Source organism: Oryx dammah, unplaced genomic scaffold (assembly GCF_014754425.2).
Source record: "Oryx dammah isolate SB20612 unplaced genomic scaffold, SCBI_Odam_1.1 HiC_scaffold_5, whole genome shotgun sequence".
Classification (NCBI taxonomy): domain Eukaryota; kingdom Metazoa; phylum Chordata; class Mammalia; order Artiodactyla; family Bovidae; genus Oryx; species Oryx dammah.
The window spans coordinates 28,384,180-28,402,737 of NW_024070189.1; the positions used below are offsets into that span (position 1 = coordinate 28,384,180).

General features: G+C 37.1%; 1 protein-coding gene across 1 annotated transcript in view; it reads right to left on the reverse strand.

The window, feature by feature from the left end:
* The window catches only part of ATG10 (autophagy related 10), a 266,281-nt gene that overhangs the window by 176,056 nt on the left and 71,667 nt on the right, over nucleotides 1-18,558 (reverse strand). Inside the window, exon 3 of the mRNA XM_040239430.1 lies at nucleotides 13,377-13,484. Coding sequence (XP_040095364.1) covers nucleotides 13,377-13,484 — 108 coding nt within the window. The remainder of the gene's footprint in view (nucleotides 1-13,376; nucleotides 13,485-18,558) is intronic.

An 18,558-nucleotide genomic window follows, 5' to 3' on the forward strand; every position in this document is an offset into this window, starting at 1 on the left:
AAAGTACCATAAAAAATAATGTTTAGTACAAATAATAATATGTAATACTAGTAATGGGGAAAACATACAAAACCTAACAGACCATAAAATGCCAGAAAAAATATTTTCTTTTCTAAACTCTCCTGAGACATATGTCACTGCTTCTGAGAAGTTTTATTCCTTTTGGTACCCTTTAACATAGTGCCTAACACTTAGTAGATACTCTAAAATATCTGCTGAATGAACTGGTGAGTTAAAAAAAAAATGAAATTAAGAAAAATATAGGCACTAATTTACTGAGGTTAGTGTAACATAATTTAGTATGTACAAATAATTACTTAAAGTATACTTAGAGTATAACCAAAATTATTTAAAGTATTCCTTAAAGTTTAGCATTTATGTACAATGTTCAAAGGCATTTTTATTTTGAAAAAAAATTTCAATGAAAAATCTGTAATTTGTTTACTCCAAGGTTACTTATAGTACTACTATGCAATAAACTATACAATAATAGAGATGTTTGTAACTAAATATTGTTTATTAAAATAGCTACAAATTAACTAAATTTAATATATAATATAGTACAAAACCTACAAAATGCAAAGAAGTATGAACTAAATAATTCCTCTTAATAAACTCAGCCATTCAAAAAACATTTAATCCTGCTGTTTAACATGGGTGTTGGATGTCCATTCAAGATATCCTTTAATTTTTTTCACCTACATGTTTCCAGGCACTAAAAGACCCCTGATCTAACCTATGTCTTCTTATGCAAGCTCTTTATATCTTGCCCTCATGGTATTTTCCAACTGTCTGCCTTACACAAAGAGTCCTTGCTGGCACTGGCTTGTTGCTAGTCAGTATTTAGCTCTCTCTTTCTGTAGCTAAGAGAGAGCAACCATCTGCTTCCCACAGCTTTTCAATCCTATGATAGCTTTCTGCTTTTTCCTCTTCCAACTCAGAAACAGAAAGTAAGAGATAAAACAAAGCATTTTAGGTCCACAAGAAGCAGTAGAATACCCAGGAGAGTTTCCTCCCAATCAGAAAAATGCTTCCTTAGCAACCAAGTTACTAAGGCCAATTAACCACCCTTCTCTATCAATATTCAATTTACATTGAAACCCTTTTTGGTTAAGCTTTTCAGTTTTACAATGAGCTTTCTGGCAGAGAAAAAGTACTTCTGTCTTAAAGGAGCCAGGACTTTTATCCTGAATATAAGTGTGATTTGAACTTAAAGTACGAGGTGATTTCCTAACATGATGTAAGGGACTGTAAACATAGAAATGGCACAGAAATTAAGTGCAATCAACCAGCACAGGCCTAAAATGAGAGTGAAACATTTCAGAACAACCAGAGACTGAAAACCCTGGAGAATAAGAAATACAGAAAAGATGCTTTGTAGCTGTCATGGCCTTATACTTACCTTGTCTGATTTATGTCCTTTCCTCACAACCAACAAAGCCCAGGTTACCACTAAATAATCACAACATCAGTAAAATTCTAGAAAAAAGATGATATAAGAGAGAAGTACAGACAGTATCAAAACCAACGGGTTTTCTTTCAGACATGGAAGTAAACACTGAAAACTAGTGAGGAAACAGCATTTCAAAGTTATGAACTAACTTAGAAGTAGTTAAAACTATAACACCTTTAAAGTAAAGAAGGTGCTTTTATAAAAACATACACATGGATTGAAGGCGGGAGGAGAAGGGGATGACAGACGATGACATGGTTAGATAGTATCACTGACTCTGGACATGAGTTTCAGCAAGCTCTGGGAGCTGGTGATAGATAAGGAAGCCTGGCATGCTGCAGTCCATGGGGTCGCAGAACTGGAGACAACTGAGCGACTGAATTGACACATGTACAGTGAAAACTCTCCTAAGAGTTCAAGCCATGAGACAGAGGCTACAATCTTCTCACAATTAAATTATTATATTGTATTTCAGTTAAGGTAAAGAACATGACAGAAATTTTATACAATAGGTAATTACTTATCTTCTGATGTTCATTTTCCAGGTCTTAATGAAGCAAACTCCTTTGCTGAATAATTTTAAAGTTTCTTTAAATCCTATATATAATGCAAAATGAAACAATTTGTATATAAAATTTATAATAGGCACTATAAATAATTCTTTAGCAGTTTGTTAGCAGCTCTCCAATATCAACATGCAATACCACTATCAATTCAGTTCAGTAGCTCAGTTGTGTCTGACTCTTTGCGACCCCATGGATGCAGCAAGCCAGGCTTCCCTGTCCATCACCAGCTCCCGGAGCTTGCTCACACTCATGTCCATCAAGTCAGTGATGTCATCCAACCATCTCAACTGCTGTCGACCCCTTTTCCTCCTGTCTTCACTCTTTCTCAGCATCAGGGTCTTTTCCAACAAGTCAGCTCTTCGCATCAGATGGCCAAAGTAATAGAGTTTCAGCCTCAGCATCAGTCCTTCCAATGAATATTCAGGACTGATTTTCTTTAGGATTGACTGGCTTGATCTCCTTGCAGTCCAAGAGTCTCTCAGGAGTCTTCTTCAACACCACAGTTCAAAAGCATCCATTCTTTGGCGCTCAGCTTTCTTTATGGTCCAACTCTCACATCCATACATGACTGGAAAAACCATAGCTTTGACTAGACAGAACTTTGTGAGTCAAGTAATGTCTCTGCTTTTTAATATTGTGTCTAAGTTTGTCAATAGTTTTTCTTCCAAGGAGCAAGTGTCTTTTAATTTCATGGCTGCAGTCACCATCATCAGTGATTTTGAAGCCCAAGAAAATAAAGTCTGTCACTGTTTCCATTGTTTCGCCATCTATTTGCCATGAAGTGATGGGACCAGATGCCATGATCTTCGGTTTTTGAATGTGGAGTTTTAAATACCACTTTATCTCGAAACAATTCTTGCTATTAAATCATAATACAGAATTTCAGAACTTGTTTTCTAGTGTTGTCACTTAACCTTCACAGGACTCTCTTCTATCCTACTTTCTCATAGATTTATTCTCAAACAGTGACACTGCCTTAAGGATGCTCTGATAAAAATTCACATTAGTTAGTCTTTGGTTCCATTATCCTATGTGATCCTCACAACCACCCTGTGAGGCAGGGATTTACCATGCTCTTTCCCAGATGAGGTATTTGATGTTGAAAAAGAGTGGAGAAAGGAATGTAAACTTTATGAATTGCCTACCATTTTTTCAGCCATAATCAGATGCCTTCTTCCATGACATTTAATAGATAGACCCCCAATTCCCCACTTCCTGACTCCCTCAAATATTTGGAATCCATGTTTACAGATAAGGGATTTGAGGCTCACAGAGGTTTAGTCACATGTTCAAAGTACACAGTTAAAATAAGTAAAAGCAGGCATTTAAAAACAAATTTGCCCAACTCCAAAGCCATTGTTCTTTCAACCATGCCACACCACCTGCTACCCAATGCCCACAGCAGCAACGTTATGGTACTCTCTGAATCCCTTCCACTGACGTTAGCAATCATCAAGGATTTAAGTAATATTTTCTAAACATAAGTCATGAGCTCTTAGGAGATTCCAAAATCAACTGGTGGACTTCAGCCAGCATTTTTTAAAAAATAAAATAGAGCAAAATAGATTAATAGAGTAGGTAGATCAAAAAGAATAAGAATTATTTCTTGTGAACCCTGGCTTCAGATATGTGTGTGTAGTATGTACTGGGTCCTGACGTAAAACATTTTTCTTATTGTGAATCTATATCAAAAGTCTGAAAGCCCCTGGTCTCAGAGGATGGTCTCACACACACCTGGAGCATGGGAAGACTTATCAAGGGATGGGTAACTACTGAATGCTCAGCTCTATTCATTTAAAATTAACATCAGGAAACACAGACAGGAAGCCCCTTCTCAGACAAGGAAGAAAAAGGATTACCTAGAATCAGCATAGGAGGAGGATGCTGATTGTATAATTACATACCTCCTTCACAGCAGCTCCAGTCCATCAAGCAGATAGTATAGTTTATTTTCTACAGCACTAATTATGTAATTATCCATAACATTAAATCAGTTCCACCTGATTCAGTCTATCAGAGGTTTCCTGAAACATTCATTTGTTTATTAGTTTTAAAAAGAACACTAAACTACCAATCATCTTGTATGTAAAGCCAGTGTGGAGGCTGGCAAACTTTTCTTGAAAAAGATCTGTCAAATATGCCACTTTTGGCCCTTTGGGATAAATGGCAACTGAAATTTCATCTTAATATACCTTGGTGCTTCTACAAGCAACAGATTTCAGACCTGGTTATTTCCATTTATTTTAAGGTAAAGTTATTTTTCACCCTTAGGCACATAAATATAGAGATAAACTTTAACAAATATTCCTGGCCACTTCATTTAATAAGTACAATTTGGTAAACAGACAAAAATTGATAATGACAAAATATTTGTTTTAACATTGCTAACTTTTAATAATACACTGGAGAGAGGGGAAATTTTGGATAGTTCCATCCAGAAAAATCAAGATATAGGCTCTATTAGTTTCTGACAGTTATATGCCAGGCACAGTGGAATCAAAGTGATCTAACCAGGACAATGCTTGGAGTCTAGTAGCAAGGTTCATAATCACTATTTCAATTTGAAAATATTTTGTCTCTCTGTAAAAATAATTTATCCACATTTTTAATAAAGCCTCTTTAACACTGAGCATTTCAGGCCCTAGCTGAAAAATTATTGGAACCTACATGGGTCTGATTAAATAAGTAGCAATATACATATACAATTGTCCCTAGTTCTGGGCAATAATTCTGTAGTAAAATCACATTCTATATAATAGTCTGTATCTAACAGTAAAAAAAATCCTGCCAAGTAGCTAACTTCATTCAAGCTAAAAAAAAAAAAAAATCAACAGTCTTTCAAACATCCAAAGATTGCCATCTTCCATGGTATTTCACATTTCCATTTCAACATTCAATTTCTTTAGACTGCTGTTGAGTCCTGCATAGACTATTATGCTGATGGGTATTTCTTTCACTCCAGAAAATATTTTTTAAATTAACCTTTTCAATTTAACTGAGGAGGACTTCCCTGGCAGCCTAGTGGTTAAGACTGTGTGCTTCCACTGCAGAGTGCACAGGTTTGATCCCTGGTCAGGGAACCAAGATCTCACATGCCTTGCAGTGCAGTCAAAAATAATTAAACAAAAACAAACAAACAATTTAACTAAGGAATAAAAGGAATTTTAAATATAACTGATTTAAAAAACTTTTGAAAACTCAAATATTTTAGATTCTATTTAATCTTTTGTGAGAGCAAATCTCATTATACTATATTCCAATGGATCCCTCTCTACACATGGAGTTTCCACAGATTTCCAAAAAAAATAATAATAATAAAAGGAGGAGGAAGAAATACTAAACAGTGGTTTCACTTTCACTTATTTTAGATTTGATTATAAAATCAAGATATCCTCATAAAGTTTGAAACCTCCAATTAATCTATTAAGTTTCTTTTTTAAACCTATATCATGGAGAGCAACTCAAACTCATTTTTTTGTAAATGGGAGAAATAATTAGAGCAATTAAAATAATACACTAAGTGTTCTTCCTCAGAAACAACTGGTTTCTTTTAGACCTTTACAACTGGAAAGAAGCATTTCACATTGAAAATCAGATTTTCATACAGAAAATATCAGCTCAGTATTCTCTCAAGTACACATCTGCTGCTAGAAATGATCATACTTTTGACTTTTAAAAAACACTTCAATATTAGAACTATACATAAAGAAAGCTTTGTGATATAACTCACTGCTGAGTTAAAATACAGTGGGTATAGCAGGTGCCTTAGCCTTAGCAAAGGCTTTTCTACTGGCTTGAAAAATAGAAAGAGAATTAGTTACCTATCTGGATTGATTCAACTTGATTTCTCTCAAAAAACAGATTCTCTCTTTGCTCTGCCACAGCAAATAGAGCACAGAGAATTTCAAAGGTAGGAGTAAACTTAAGAAGCCTTTTAGGTTATATGTTCTCACTAAACCTAATATTTTCTCCGAATTTTGAAAAGTGATATTACTCAGGTACCAAGAGCCTAGAGAAGAAAGATTTGAGAGAGTATGGGGCATGTTTCTGCTTCCATATAATACTTCTTGATTTCACAGCTGAACACTAGGGTCTTTTGAGACTGCTCCCCCACCCCAAGATTTTATTAAATAGTTTAGTGCTACATCTCTGTATGTGATTTCTGATGAGTTCTAAGAATAAGTAAACACACATTTCTGTCAAAGCATAGTTAAAGAAATGTAGTTTGTATAATAAGTACTATATCTAGTGCAATAGTCCACAGTTTTATTAGAACTGAAAATCCGAATCAGACCTGACTGATTTTCAGAATATCCTATACTCTCCTCTCAAACACACCACTCCATGGCATATATGTACACTCTAAGTTAAATAAAATTTACTTTGCCTTTGAACATTTTCATAATATACCACAAGAAAAACACAAAATGGTATTGTGGGATTGAGGTTTGCTGTATTAATAAGTTATTTACATTAAAAATCCACTTATCTATCAACATTGGATTCATTAAATCAATAAATCAATACTATTACAGGTACTTTCATTTGTATCTACACAGATTACGTATAATAGACTTTCTGATATGTTAGTTAGCATTGCTTTAATAATGACATTTTCAGATACCAGAGGTAAACATGCTTATTACTCATCATTTACATTTATCAACATGTCTATACTTCAGTCTAAAAATAGCAGTTGCTTTACAGAGAAGTTGTTAACACTGAGAACTGTAGCTTGTCATTTATTCCATTATATGTATAAAAAACCGATAATATTCTGACATATGAGTCTATTACAGACATACAAAATAGAACTCATTCTAGAAGCCACTTAGTAAAATCCTTAGGGCAAATGAGTATATTTGAAGACCTGGTTACATCAGAAGATCATCATTCTCTGAATATGTTCTTTTGGTAATTGAGATCATTTCCTGTTACTGATTCTCAGCTTTATGCTTCAGGGAATTTGTGATAAGCTGTTTTTGTGTTCAGGATTTCCTATAATATTCTACCTGGACTAAGGAAAGTCCCAGTTACTGGACTACAAGGCCCTAGGACAAAAAAATCCCTTTTTCCAGTGGTATACTATTGCTATTCTTATGACTCTATCATTTTCATAGTTTTTAAAAATGTAATCTAAAGGGGTAACCTCAGGCTTTAAAGTAATGAAGATAGTAAATGAATAAATAAAATATGCTCAATACCCATCTCCGATACCTCTTCAAAAGGAAGAAATGAAACTTCAGACAGAAGAATCCAAACTTCAATAATATAAAAAAATCACTGACCAACTTAAAATAAATATGGATGGAGGAGCCTGGTAGGCTGTAGTCCATGGGGTCGCTACTAGTCGGACACGACTGAGCAACTTCACTTTCACTTTTCACTTTCATGCACTGGAGAAGGAAATGGCAACCCACTCCAGTGTTCTTGCCTGGAGAATCCCAGGGACGGGGGAGCCTGGTGGGCTGCTGTCTATGGGGTTGCACAGAGTCGGACATGACTGAAGTGACTCAGCAAGCAGCAGCAACAGCAAATTGAATTAACTGAAGGGCAAAATCTGGGCTATCTCTATTCTATGAAAATGATTCAGAATTCCATATATGAAGATGGTAGAGATAAAAAGAAAATGCAAAGAAATGTTAGACAAAAGCTATTTCTACAGGAAGAAATTTCAGGCACTTCCCTCTTCTAAACATTCATTAATAATTTTTACTACTGATTATTAAAAATCAATATCCATGTTGAATATTCATCTCATTGTTTCCTTTTATTTAGAGTGGTTTAATGTTAAACATGATTTAAAAAAAAAAAAAAACTTATACCCAGTTTCTCTAGAATCATAATTGTAGCTCGAATTGTAGCACTGTAGCTAGAATTCTCTAGAATTGTAGCCATTGTAGTCTATATTGGCCAGTGAGTTAATTTGCTGTTGTTGCGCTGTGCTCAGTCATGTCTGACTCTGCAGCCCAATGGACTGTAGTCTGTCAGGCTCCTCTGTCCATGGAATTTTCTAGGCAAGAATGCTGGATGAGGTTCCCATTTCCTACTCCAGGGGATCTTCTGGACCTAGGGATCGAACCTGCATCTCTTGTGTCTCTTGTGTCTTTTGCATTGGCAGGTGGATTCTTTAGCACTGGGAGTTAATTTAGAACCTTACAAAATAATTTTAAAGTTTAGTAGTTATTTTGCAATAATATTCACATGAGGTTTAAAGGTTAACAGTGACTAATTTTCCTCAAAAAAATTGTCTAACTTGACTATACAGCCTTTGCTACCACTTTCATTCTCAAACTATTATTTTATTTTTATAAATAAAGCAATGACTCTCTCTCAGTCACTGGTAATGAAAAGATCTTGTTTAAGTCTTGTTCGTTACTTCACAAACTCAGAAATGTCACAAGCAAATCACAGTAATGACTCTCAACAATAAATGTCTTATCTAATGAACTCTTGTCCCCAAAACAACACTAAGAAACCCCAATATATTTAGTAGATTTCTGAATATCATCTCATTCTTTTAAGTATCATTTTAAATTACATTTTAAAAATTCAAACAAGATATAGATTATGATTTTAACAAATTACTTCACTCACATATTCCATTATATTTCTTTGATTTTTAAACTCCTATTTATTGCATATAAACTCATGGGCATAAAAATCATGAATCCAGCTACCCCTCTATAGTCAAGACTACCAGTTCTGATTGGAACAAAGAAGTGATCTGATTTCCCACTTCATACATGGCCAATTTTTTAAAATCTTTTTTAAAGTAACTATTAGTAGAGGCATTGTTTCAAATATCCTCAAATAGGAAATGTGATGTACAGATATGATGTGCTAACTCACTTCAGTCATGTCCAACGCTTTTGTGACCCTATGGATGGTAGCCCACCAGCCTCCTCTGTCCATGGGATTCTCCAGGCAAGAATACTGGAGTGGGTTGCATGCCCTCCTCCAGAGGATCTTCCTGACCCAGAGATCAAACCCAGGTCTCTTTCGTCTCCTGCATTCGCAGGCAGGTTCTTTACCACTAGCACCACCAGGGAAGCCCAGTTATGGATGGGGCTCTAAATTCTAAAGAGAATTCCAAAGTCCCCTGGCCTCAGTCTTCTATACAACATGGGGCCCCTTTCTATAATATTAGAGGCTAGGTTATAAACTGGTGGCCTAAGGACCATTTGCAGCCCATACACATAGTCTATTTAGCCTGCACAGATTTTTTTTTCTTTTTTACTTAAATCAACACATAAATCCATATCTTGCCTTCTCTTGAAAATCCACCTGGAGATGCATTTCTACTGCCCCTTTGGATGAACCATTCCCTCTCCACTTCTCCACAGGTCCCACCAACTCCCATCAGCCCACTTCATTCATCACCATCCTGGTGCTTTAAACATCTGAACATTTCTGTCAGTGACCACTGTTTTGGAGAAAAGGTTATCCACTCTGTGGCTAACATCTCCAAGAAAGGGAAGGGAACTCACAGCTTTGCAAGATGACCAGTTTCACTGTGAGCAATCTAAACAGTAGACAGACTTGTCTTGAATAATTTCCAGTTACTCTGTCTCCTCAGAAACAAAGTGAGTCTACTCTCTCTTCCACGGGAAAGCTTTCTAGATATCTTAAGACAATTAACCTTCCTAGGTCTTTAGTTCTAATTTAACACCCCCAGAACTCCCAATAGTCCTCATAATAATATATTTTCAAGCCTACCCATGGCCCCCAGCGTGCTTCTTTGAATGGATAAACCCCACTTATGATCAATTTTCAACTATTATTTATGAATTCGTTCATCATGTACTCTATCAGTGTTGTTCTGCACATACAATAAGGTAATATTTCCTTGTTCTACAGCAAAGATTTTCAAACTATCTGGTCTCAACACCCCTTTACACTTTTAAAATTCATTGAAGATTCCAATGAACTTTTTGTTCAAGAGAGTTATGTGTATGATATTGTATTAGAAATTAAAATTGAAATTAAAAAAATATTAGTTCACTTTAAAAATATATGGTAATAGAATAGCAAATTTCTATGAATGATAATATAACAACAAATTTCTATGAAAAAATAAATGTTTTCCAAAACAACATAAATTAGTAAGAAAAGCAGTATACATTTTGAAAATATTTTTAGTGTCTAACTTAATTAAAGATAGCTGGATTTTTATAACTGTTTCTGCATTCACTCTGTTGCAATATCACACATATGTAGCCTCTGGGAAAGTAGGGGAGAATGAAAGTACAAAATGTAAATAATATCTTAACATTATTAAATATATTTGACCTTGTGGACCCCTTGAAAGGGTCTTTGGGACCCTTCAGGGGACCTCAGATAATATTTGGGATCCAATCATGCTTTCATTAATATGGCTTAGGTTCCAGTTAGTTTCTCTAGCATCCATGGCATTTTTTTCACTTACCTTGAGCTTGTGGTTAACTAAAATCATTAGCTCTTTCTCAAACAAACTGCTGTCATGTCAATGCAGGCCTTATACATATACTTCCTCACAGATGCCATTTTGTTGCTTTTAGGTTACCCTTTGGTAGTAGACACTGTTGCTGCCCTGCCCAAGTCCGCTTAAGGCCACCGTACCCATTCACACCCAGCTGTTGTAATTGTTGGCTGATAACACACAGCAGCCCTCTTCCTTCCCTGAAGAATGTCTCAGTAATACTGGAGCCATCTTGCTTGGAAGCTGTCTTCCTCTACATCAGGCAATGACAGACTGACAGTTCAATAAATGCTACAGAGTACAAAAGGTCAGCCTCAAGGACACAAGGTGAGACTAATTTGGGGTATCTATGTTCCAGAGTTCTAAGGAGATCAGACTAAAGCTCATCTCGAGTGAGACCACAATCTCCCTTAGCTTTTATCGCTTGTTCTTTCCTGCTTCCATCACTCCCTTTCTCCTAAGAACATATCCCTAATAAGTCACTTCAACAGGAATCTCCATCTCAGGCTCAACCTAAGACATTTTTCATTTCATCAAGATTATTACAATATCAACTCTACCATACATTATATTAACTAACCATCTCAGCTGTACATCTAAAATATGCTAAGAGTTCCATTATAAAGTACTGCAGTGGTTCTTAGAGTGTTGTGGTCCCTGTACCAGCAGCATCAGCATAACCTGGGAACTTGTTAGAACTGAAAATTCTCAGGCTCCAATCCAAACCTACTGAATCACAAAGTCCATCACATAGATGTGCCATAAGCAACTCATCCACTACTGTTCGATATTTTAGTTGTTTCTACTTTTTCCTATTATAAATAATGGTAAAATGAATATACTTCCATGTAAAAGTTGAAAAAGTTTTAAATGTACACATGTAAAACTTTGTGTACATTTCTAATTATTTTCTGTAATTTGCTTTGATGTAAAAGCACTGCACCAAAAAGGAAGATAGATGAATAGAGGGAGAGATATGTAATACAGCAAGCACAGCAAAATGTTAATGTCGGAATCCAAGCAATGAGTACGTGGATGTTCACTGCAAAATTCTTTTGACTTATTCATATGTTTGAAATTTGTTGGGAAATGTTGAAAAAAATTATATTTTATGAAGCTAAATTCCTAGAATTGGAATAGATAATTCATAGTATGCGTACATCTTTAAACTTTGTGAAGTTAAAACATCAACCAGAAAGTGTCAGTTTCCTCACACTGTCAACACCACTTTTTAGTGCTTTTCAAATGTCTGCCAACTTGTTAGGAAAGAACTAGTAATTTATCTTTTAAATCATCATCTCCATGTGCATTTTTGAAGTTAATATATAATGAACTGAAAAGCTTCCTAACATGCTTGGCTTCATATATGATGTTGGTTATTCGAACCATGAAACAGTAATCAAGATTTGAACACCTACTCAAGATCCCCTGGAGGAGAAAAATGGCAACCCACTCCAGTACCCTTGCCTGAAAAATCACATGGACAGAAGAGCCTGGCAGACTACAGTTCAAAGAGCTGCAAAGAGTCGGACACAACTGAGTAACTAAGCACTCAATATACTAAAAACATTACCCCAAAAAACCTTAAATCTATATATAAATCAGGGGCACTTACTTTATTACCAAACACAATATCCTCAAGAATAAATTGCAAAGTAAATTATACAGGCAATGGGACTTCCCTGCTGGTCCAGTGGCTAAAACTCCGAGCTCCCAATGCAGGGGGCTTGGGTTCAAATCCTGGTCAGGGAACTAGATCCCACATGTTGCAACTAAGACCCGGTGCAACCAAATATAAAAATCCCTTGGAGTACTTTTAAAAAACTAAATTTAATTTTAAAAATAAATAAAAAATAAATTATACAGGCAACAGTTACTTCCAGGCCAGCATCATACACAGACAGAAGGGGTTAGGGCTCAACTGTCACCAAAAAAAGTCTCCTTTCCCATTTTACCAGGATATTTGGAATTTTAAGCACTATATTTGTTTCTTTATGTTGAAGCAATTAGATCCCCACTAATTCAATTTTAAAATTCAAGCATTTTATTTCGATATGGGTTCACATAATTATAGTTCATCCATAAGATGAAATGCAATGGAGCCATTAAAAAAGAACTACAGATATCCACATCTACTGACATGGGAAGATATCCATGCCATACTTGTTCATTGCAGAACACAAGTATGTATGTGTGTATGTGACAGAAATATGTGCAAGGATACTTACCAAAATATTCATAGTGGTTACCTTCAGTTGAAGGATCTGTGGGAGTTTTTATATATTTTTCTATTGTTTATTTTTACAATGGATATATAAAAATTTTTATTAACAACATAAAGTACAATAAGTCTATTTGCATTTTGATAAAAATAAAGTTGAAAATATCCCAGAAAACCATTATGCCATGATTAGTACCTTATTAAATTTTAATTTAGCAAGATTTTCAAGTCAAGGTTAAAGTCCCTTAAGGAATGAGACCCAGATCCAGCATATTCTAAAGGACATAGGAGAAAAATTAAAGGTAGACTAGGTAAAGAGATATCCATCACACATTACTCAGCTGAGGTATAGGCCTGTATTATCCTCAGGGGATTTTACTGAAAAAAATCAATAAGCAATGGAAGGCATCTGTAGTTTTTAGATCTAAGAGAAACCAAAAGGGTGAAGTCTTGTGACAATCTGTACAGACCCAGAGTGAATCTTAACTTTACCACAGTTCCTGATTTCAATATTAGAGAAGAAAATACCTCTTAGAAATGATGTTCACTTCTCCCCTTACAACAGGTTCAGGATCTGATGGCAGTTAATTTTTTAAATATATTTATCAGATTTAAACTTTTACTTTATACTTTACAAAGACTGAAAAGGAGAAAATGATATGTTAAATCACTCACCTCCACAGGAAGAAATGTCTGTACATGTGCAGCTGTTCCTTGATGTGACATTGCAGTTCCATTTTTAACTTGAAAATGTGTTTTGCACATGTAGCCATCAGAACAGTCCTGTGTTCCACCAAAGAATACATAAGAAAATGCCAATTATTGTGAGAACTCATCATTCTAAGAACTACAGTGTCTCACAAGTTCCAAACCAAGCAATGAAAAACTAAGTATATCAAATGAGATGAGATAATATGGATAAATTCATCCAATTCATCCTACACACAGTAAGTATTCAATAAATTGAAGTTTTAAGCCCCTACTTTTATCACCTATTAATGATGTTTCCTCTTCTCATAGATTAAATACCTTTTTCCCCCAAGCACTTCAAAACATAGAATTCATAGAGCACATAGGTTGGCAGCTGTTTAAAAGTATACCAACTTATAGAAATGTCTTGTCATATAATTAATATTGATATTCATTTCATAACATATAGAGAAATAGAAATTTTAGGAGGACGTGCATCTTGAAGCTAGAAATGATCCACTGTTTCAATTTATTGCTCAAGGAAGAATCTCCATTAAGAGGTCCTGGAGAGGTAATCTTTCACCTCCTTCCAGAGCACTTCCAGGAACCCACATGTCACCCCCTTACACAACTACCACCTGCATTCAGGTATACAACACACTGTTCACTGAGAAAGCTTAGTTCTATATTGCACTGAAGTGTGTCCATTTAACCTTAATTCACCAGTTCTAGTTATGCCTTCTGGAGTCTAAACTCGTTTTCAGAGTCATTCTTCAAAGAGTTAAAGATAATTTCCACTGTTCTCAAATGTTGGAAGGTATGATTTCCAAGCCCTTAACCAGTTGCATTTCTCTCCTGCTTCTTATGTAATGAATGCATACTAAGTCACTTCAGTAGTATCCAACTCTTTGCAAGCCTATGGATGGTAGCCAGCCAGGCTCCTCAGACCATGGGATTCTCCAGGCAAGAATACTGGAGTAGGTTGCCATACCCTCCTCCAGGAGATCTTTCCAACCCAGGGATCAAACCTGTGTCTCTTAAGTCTACTACATTGGCAGCCAGGTTTTTTACCATTAGTGTCACTTGGAAAGCCCCTACTTATATAATCAGTTCAGTTCAGTTCAGTCGCTCAGTCATGTCTGACTCTGCAACCCCATGGACTGCAGCACACTAGGCTTCACTATCCATCACCAACTCCTGGAGCTTGCTCAAACTCATGTCCATCGAGTCAGTGATGCCATCCAACCATCTCATCCTCTGTTGTCCCCTTCTCCTCCTGCCTTCAATCTTTCCCATCATCAGAGTCTTTTCAAATGAGTCAGCTCTTCGCATCAGGTGGCCAAAGTATTGGAGTTTCAGCTTCAGCTTCAGTCCTTCCGATGAATATTCAGGACTGATTTCCTTCAGGATTGACTGGTTTGATCTCCTTCCAGTCCAAGGGATGCTCAAGAATCTTCTCCAGCACCACAACTCAAAAGCATCCATTCTTTGGTGTTCAGCTTTCTTTATGGTCCAACTCTCACATCCATACATGACTACTAGAAAAACCATAGCTTGCATCATACAAATCTTTGTTAGCAAAGTGATGTCTCTGCTTTTTAATATACTGTCTTGGTTTGCCATAGCTTTCCTTCCAAGAAACAAACATCTTTTAATTTCACAGCTGCAGTCACTGTCCACAATGATTCTGGAGCCCAAAAAAAAAGAAAATCTGTCACTGTGTCCACTTTTCCCCAACTATTTGCAATGAAGTGATGGGATCAGATGCCATGATCTTAGTGTTTTGAATGCTGAGTTTTAAGCCAGCTTTTCACGCTCCTCTTTTACCCTCATCAAGAGGCTCTTTAGTTCCTCTTCACTTTCTGCCATTAAAGTGGTATCATCTGCATATCTGACGTTGCTTATACTTCTTGTGGCAATCTTGACTCCAGCTTATGATTCATCCAGCCTGACATTTCACATGATGTAATCTGCACAGAAGTTAATAAGCAGGATTACAATATACAGCCTTGACGTACTCCTTTTCCAACTTTGAACTAGTCCTTTGTTCCACAGCCAGTTCTAACTGTTGTTTCTTGACCTGCAGGTAGGTTTCTCAGGAGGCAGGTAAGGTAGTCTGGCATTCCCATCTCTTTAAAAGTTTTCCAGTTTGTTGTGATCCACAGAGTCAAAGGCTTTAATGTTGTCAATGTAGAAGTTGATGTTTTTCTGGAATTCCCTTGCTTTCTCTATGATCCAACAAATGTTGACAATTTGATCTCTGATTCCTCTGCCTCTTCAAAATGCAACTTGTATATCTGGAATTTCTGAGTTCACATACTGTTGAAGCCTAGCCTGAAGCAGTTTGAGCACTGAACTGAAGTGAAAGTCACTCAGTCATGCCAGACTCTTGGGAACCCCACAGGGTGTAGTCCATGAGGCTCCTCTGTCCATGGAATTCTCCAGGCAAGAATACTGGAGTGGGTTACCATTTCCTTCTCCAAGGGGTTACCAAGTGGGTTCTCCAAGTGGGATACCATTACCTTCTCCAAGTGGGTTACCATTTCCTTCTCCAAGTGGGTTACCATTTCCTTCTCACTCTACCCAGGGATCAAACCCAGTTCTCCTGTATTACAGGCAGATTCTTTACCATTTACTCAGAAGATAATTTGAGCATTACCTTGCTAGTATGTGAAATGAACACAATTGTACAGTCGTTTGAACATTCTTTGGCACTGACCTTCTTTGGGACTTGAATGAAAATTGAACTTTTCCAATCTTGTGGCCACTGCTGAGTTTTCCAAATTTCCTGACATATTGAGTGCAGCACTTTAACAGCACCATCTTTAGATTTGTCTGTAGTTATGCTCCCTAAGGTCCACCTGACTTCACATGCAAAGATGTCTAGCTCTAGGTGAGTGATCATACCATCATGGATATCCAGGTCATTAAGACCTTTTTGTAGAGTTCTTCTCTGTATTCTTGCTACCTCTTCTTAATCTTTTCTGCTTTTGTTGGGTCCTTGTTGTTTCTGTTCTTTACATGTCCATCCTTGTATACAATATTCCCTTCGCATCTCCAATTTTCTTGAAGAGATCTCTAGTCTTTCCCATTCTATTGTTTTCCTCTATTTCGTTTCATTGTTCACTTAAAAACGCATTCTTATCACTCCTTGCTATTCTCTGGAACTCTGCATTCAGTTGGTATATCTTTCCCTTTCTTCCTTGCTTTTTGCTTCTCTTCTTTTCTCAGCTATATTTGAAGCCTACTCAGACAACCACTTTGCTTTCTTGCATTTCTTTTTGGGGGGGATGGTTTTGGTCACTGCCTCCTATACAGTGTTACAAACCTCCATCCATAGTTTTTCAGACACTCTATCTACCAGATCTAATCCCTTGAATCTGTTCTTCACCTCCACTGTATAATCATAAGGGATTTGATTTAAGTCATACCTGAATGGTCTAGTAGTGGTCCCTACTTTCTTCATTTTAAGCCTGAAGTTTGCGGTAAGGATCTCTGTGATCTGAGCCACAGTAAGCTCTAGGTCTTTTGGTGGGGGGGATGGGGGGGTGGGGTGGGGGTAACGGTATAGAGCTTCTCCATCTTCACCTGCAAAGAATACAATCAATCTGACTTTGGTATTGACCATCTGGTGATGTCCATGTGTAGAGTAGTCACTTATGTTTTTGGAAGAGGGTATTTGCTATGACCAGTGTGTTCTTTTGACAAAACTCTGTTAGCCTTTGCCCTGCTTCAGTTTGTACTCCAAGACCAAACTTGCCTGTTACTCCAGGTATCTCTTGACTTCCTACTTTTGCATTTCAACCCCCTATGATAAAAAGGACTTTTTTTTTTTTTTGGTATTAGCTCTAGAAGGTCTTGTAAGTCTTCATAGAATCATTCAGCTTCAGCTTCTTTAGCATTAGTGGTGTGGGCACAGATTAGATTACTCTGATGTTGAATGGCTTGCTTTGCAAATGAACCAAGACCATTCTTTTGTTTTTGAGGTTGCACCCAAGTGTTACAATTTGGACTCTTTTGTTGGCTATCAGTTCAGTTCAATTCAGTCACTCAGTCGTGTCCGACTCTGTGACCCCATGAATTGTAGCACGCCAGGCCTCCCTGTCCATCACCAACTCCCGGAGTCCACTCAAACTCATGTCCATTGAGTCAGTGATGCTATCCAGCGATCTCATCCTCTGCCATCCCCTTCTCCTCCTGCCCCCAATCCCTCCCAGCATCAGAGTCTTTTCCAATGAGTCAACTCTTTGCATGAGGTGGTTAAAGTATTGGAGTTTCAGCTTCAACATCAGTCCTTCCAAAGAACATCCAGGACTGATCTCCTTCAGAATGGACTGGTTGGATCTCCTTGCAGTCCAAGGGTCTCTCAAGAGTCTTCTCCAACACCACAGTTCAAAAGCATCAATTCTTCGGCGCTCAGCTTTCTTCACAGTCCAACTCTCACATCCATACATGACCACAGGAAAAACCATATCCTTGACTAGACGGACCTTTGTTAGCTATCAGGGCTACTCAATTTCTTCTAAGGGATTCTTGCCCACAGTAGCAGATATAATGGTCACCTGAATTAAATTTGCCTATTCCCATCCATTTTAGTTCACTGATTCCTAAAATGTCAATGTTCACTCTTGCCATCTCCTGCTTGACCACATCCAGTTTACCTTGATTCAGGGACCTAATATTCCAGGTTCTTATGCAATATTGTTCTTTACATCTTAGGACTTTGCTTTCATCACCAGACACATCCACAACTGAGTGTTGTTGCCACTTGGGCCCAGCCTCTTCCTTCTTTCTGGAGCTATTTCTCTGCTCTTCCTCAGTAGCATAATAGACACCTTCTGACCAGGGGGGCTCATCTTCCAGTGTCATATCTTTTTGCCTTTTCATACAATTCATGGGGTTCTCAAGGCAAGTATACTGGAGTAGTTTGTCTTTCCTTCCTCCAGTGGACCATGTTTTGTCAGAACTCTCCACTATGACCCATCCATCTTGGGTGGCCCTGCACAGCATGGCTCATAGCTTTATTGAGTTACACAAGCCCCTTTGCCACAAGGCGGTGATCCATACCTCTCAGTCAGTTGTACTGTCCTCCCTCTGGATTCACACAGAGAACCTGCTGTTTGATCATGATCAATACTAGTTCTGGTTGATCATGATCAATACTAGT